The sequence below is a fragment of the Bison bison genome, unplaced genomic scaffold, assembly GCF_000754665.1.
Source record: "Bison bison bison isolate TAMUID 2011002044 unplaced genomic scaffold, Bison_UMD1.0 scf7180017864036, whole genome shotgun sequence".
Classification (NCBI taxonomy): Eukaryota; Metazoa; Chordata; class Mammalia; order Artiodactyla; family Bovidae; genus Bison; species Bison bison.
The window spans coordinates 4751172-4752279 of record NW_011494608.1 but is presented as its reverse complement, the minus strand read 5'-3'; the positions used below and the strand labels follow the sequence as shown (position 1 = coordinate 4752279).

Genomic DNA, 1108 nt, shown 5'->3' with positions numbered 1-1108 from the left:
TCTTAAAGAAATCTTCTGTGAGGGTTAAAAGGGCTGTTTGTGTTTCTTGAGAGGAGTTGTTAGGTTGATATGAGTAAAGTACTGGAGTAGGAAATGGCAACCCACTCCAGTATTTTTGTCTGGAAAATTCCATGGACAGAGGTGCCCACTGGGGCTCCATGGGGCCCCAAAGTCCATGGGGTTGCAAAGAGTCCCACTACTGAGCACCCCGCACTGACCCCCACATTGCAAGGCAGATTCTTGCCCACTGGACCACCAGGGAAGCCCGGAGCCCACTGTCTTCTTACCTGCTTGACTTAGTCCTCTGGAAGTTTCCCCTAGTTTAGTGCTCAACTCTACACTGAAAATGATGCTTATTTTATTTTATCAGGAATTTCTGGGACATATTTAATGGGCAGGCTTTTAGGTTACCTGGTCTGTCATGCTGTCTGGGACCTGTGCCTTTGTGTGAAGACTCTTCTCGCTCTTCGGATATCTTGGAGGTTCTCCCGGGTGCCGCTTCAGGGACACACAGGTGCCCAGGACCAAGAACGGGTGGTGGGACTCACTGCACCTGGAGAGTGACTCGAGATGTGGCTTGGGCTGTCTCTTTGTCTCTTCTGGCCTTAGTTTGATCATCAATGACGAGGATGATAACACTTGATTTTCAAGTTCTCATACCATAAAATTTTAATTTTAGCAGCATGCCGTGTGCTATGCTCTGCTGTGTCTGGCTATTCCCAGGGTGGTGCTGAGTCCTGGAGAGTGGGTGCTGAGCACCCCCAGGGCAGAGGAGAGAGGGCAGATGAGCGCAGAAGCAATGACAGTACCAGGCCATCCGTCCCAGATGGGGTGACCCAGGGGCTGGGGACCGGTTCTAACGAGCCCCCCGGGAGAAGCCTGGGAGATGCCCAAGGGTGCCAACATCTATACTGGGAACCCACGTGTGGCAAGGAGAACACGTCCAGGCAGGAGGGCAGGGCGGCATCTTCTCTGCAGATGCGAAGGCTTGGGGCCCAGGGCCAGTGCCGCTCACTCGGGGCCTGACACTCGACGCTAGTGCCTCAGGCAGGGCACGCATCTTCAGTGCAGCTCAGGAAGCCAGGTTGTAGGCTGCTCACATGTGTGG

The 1108-nt window shown here is 53.7% G+C and overlaps 1 protein-coding gene across 1 annotated transcript in view; it reads left to right on the top strand.

The window, feature by feature from the left end:
- COL22A1 (collagen, type XXII, alpha 1) overlaps positions 1-1108 on the top strand; it is a 226139-nt gene that overhangs the window by 166694 nt on the left and 58337 nt on the right. The window contains exon 45 of the mRNA XM_010834806.1: positions 454-514. Coding sequence (XP_010833108.1) covers positions 454-514 — 61 coding nt within the window. The remainder of the gene's footprint in view (positions 1-453; positions 515-1108) is intronic.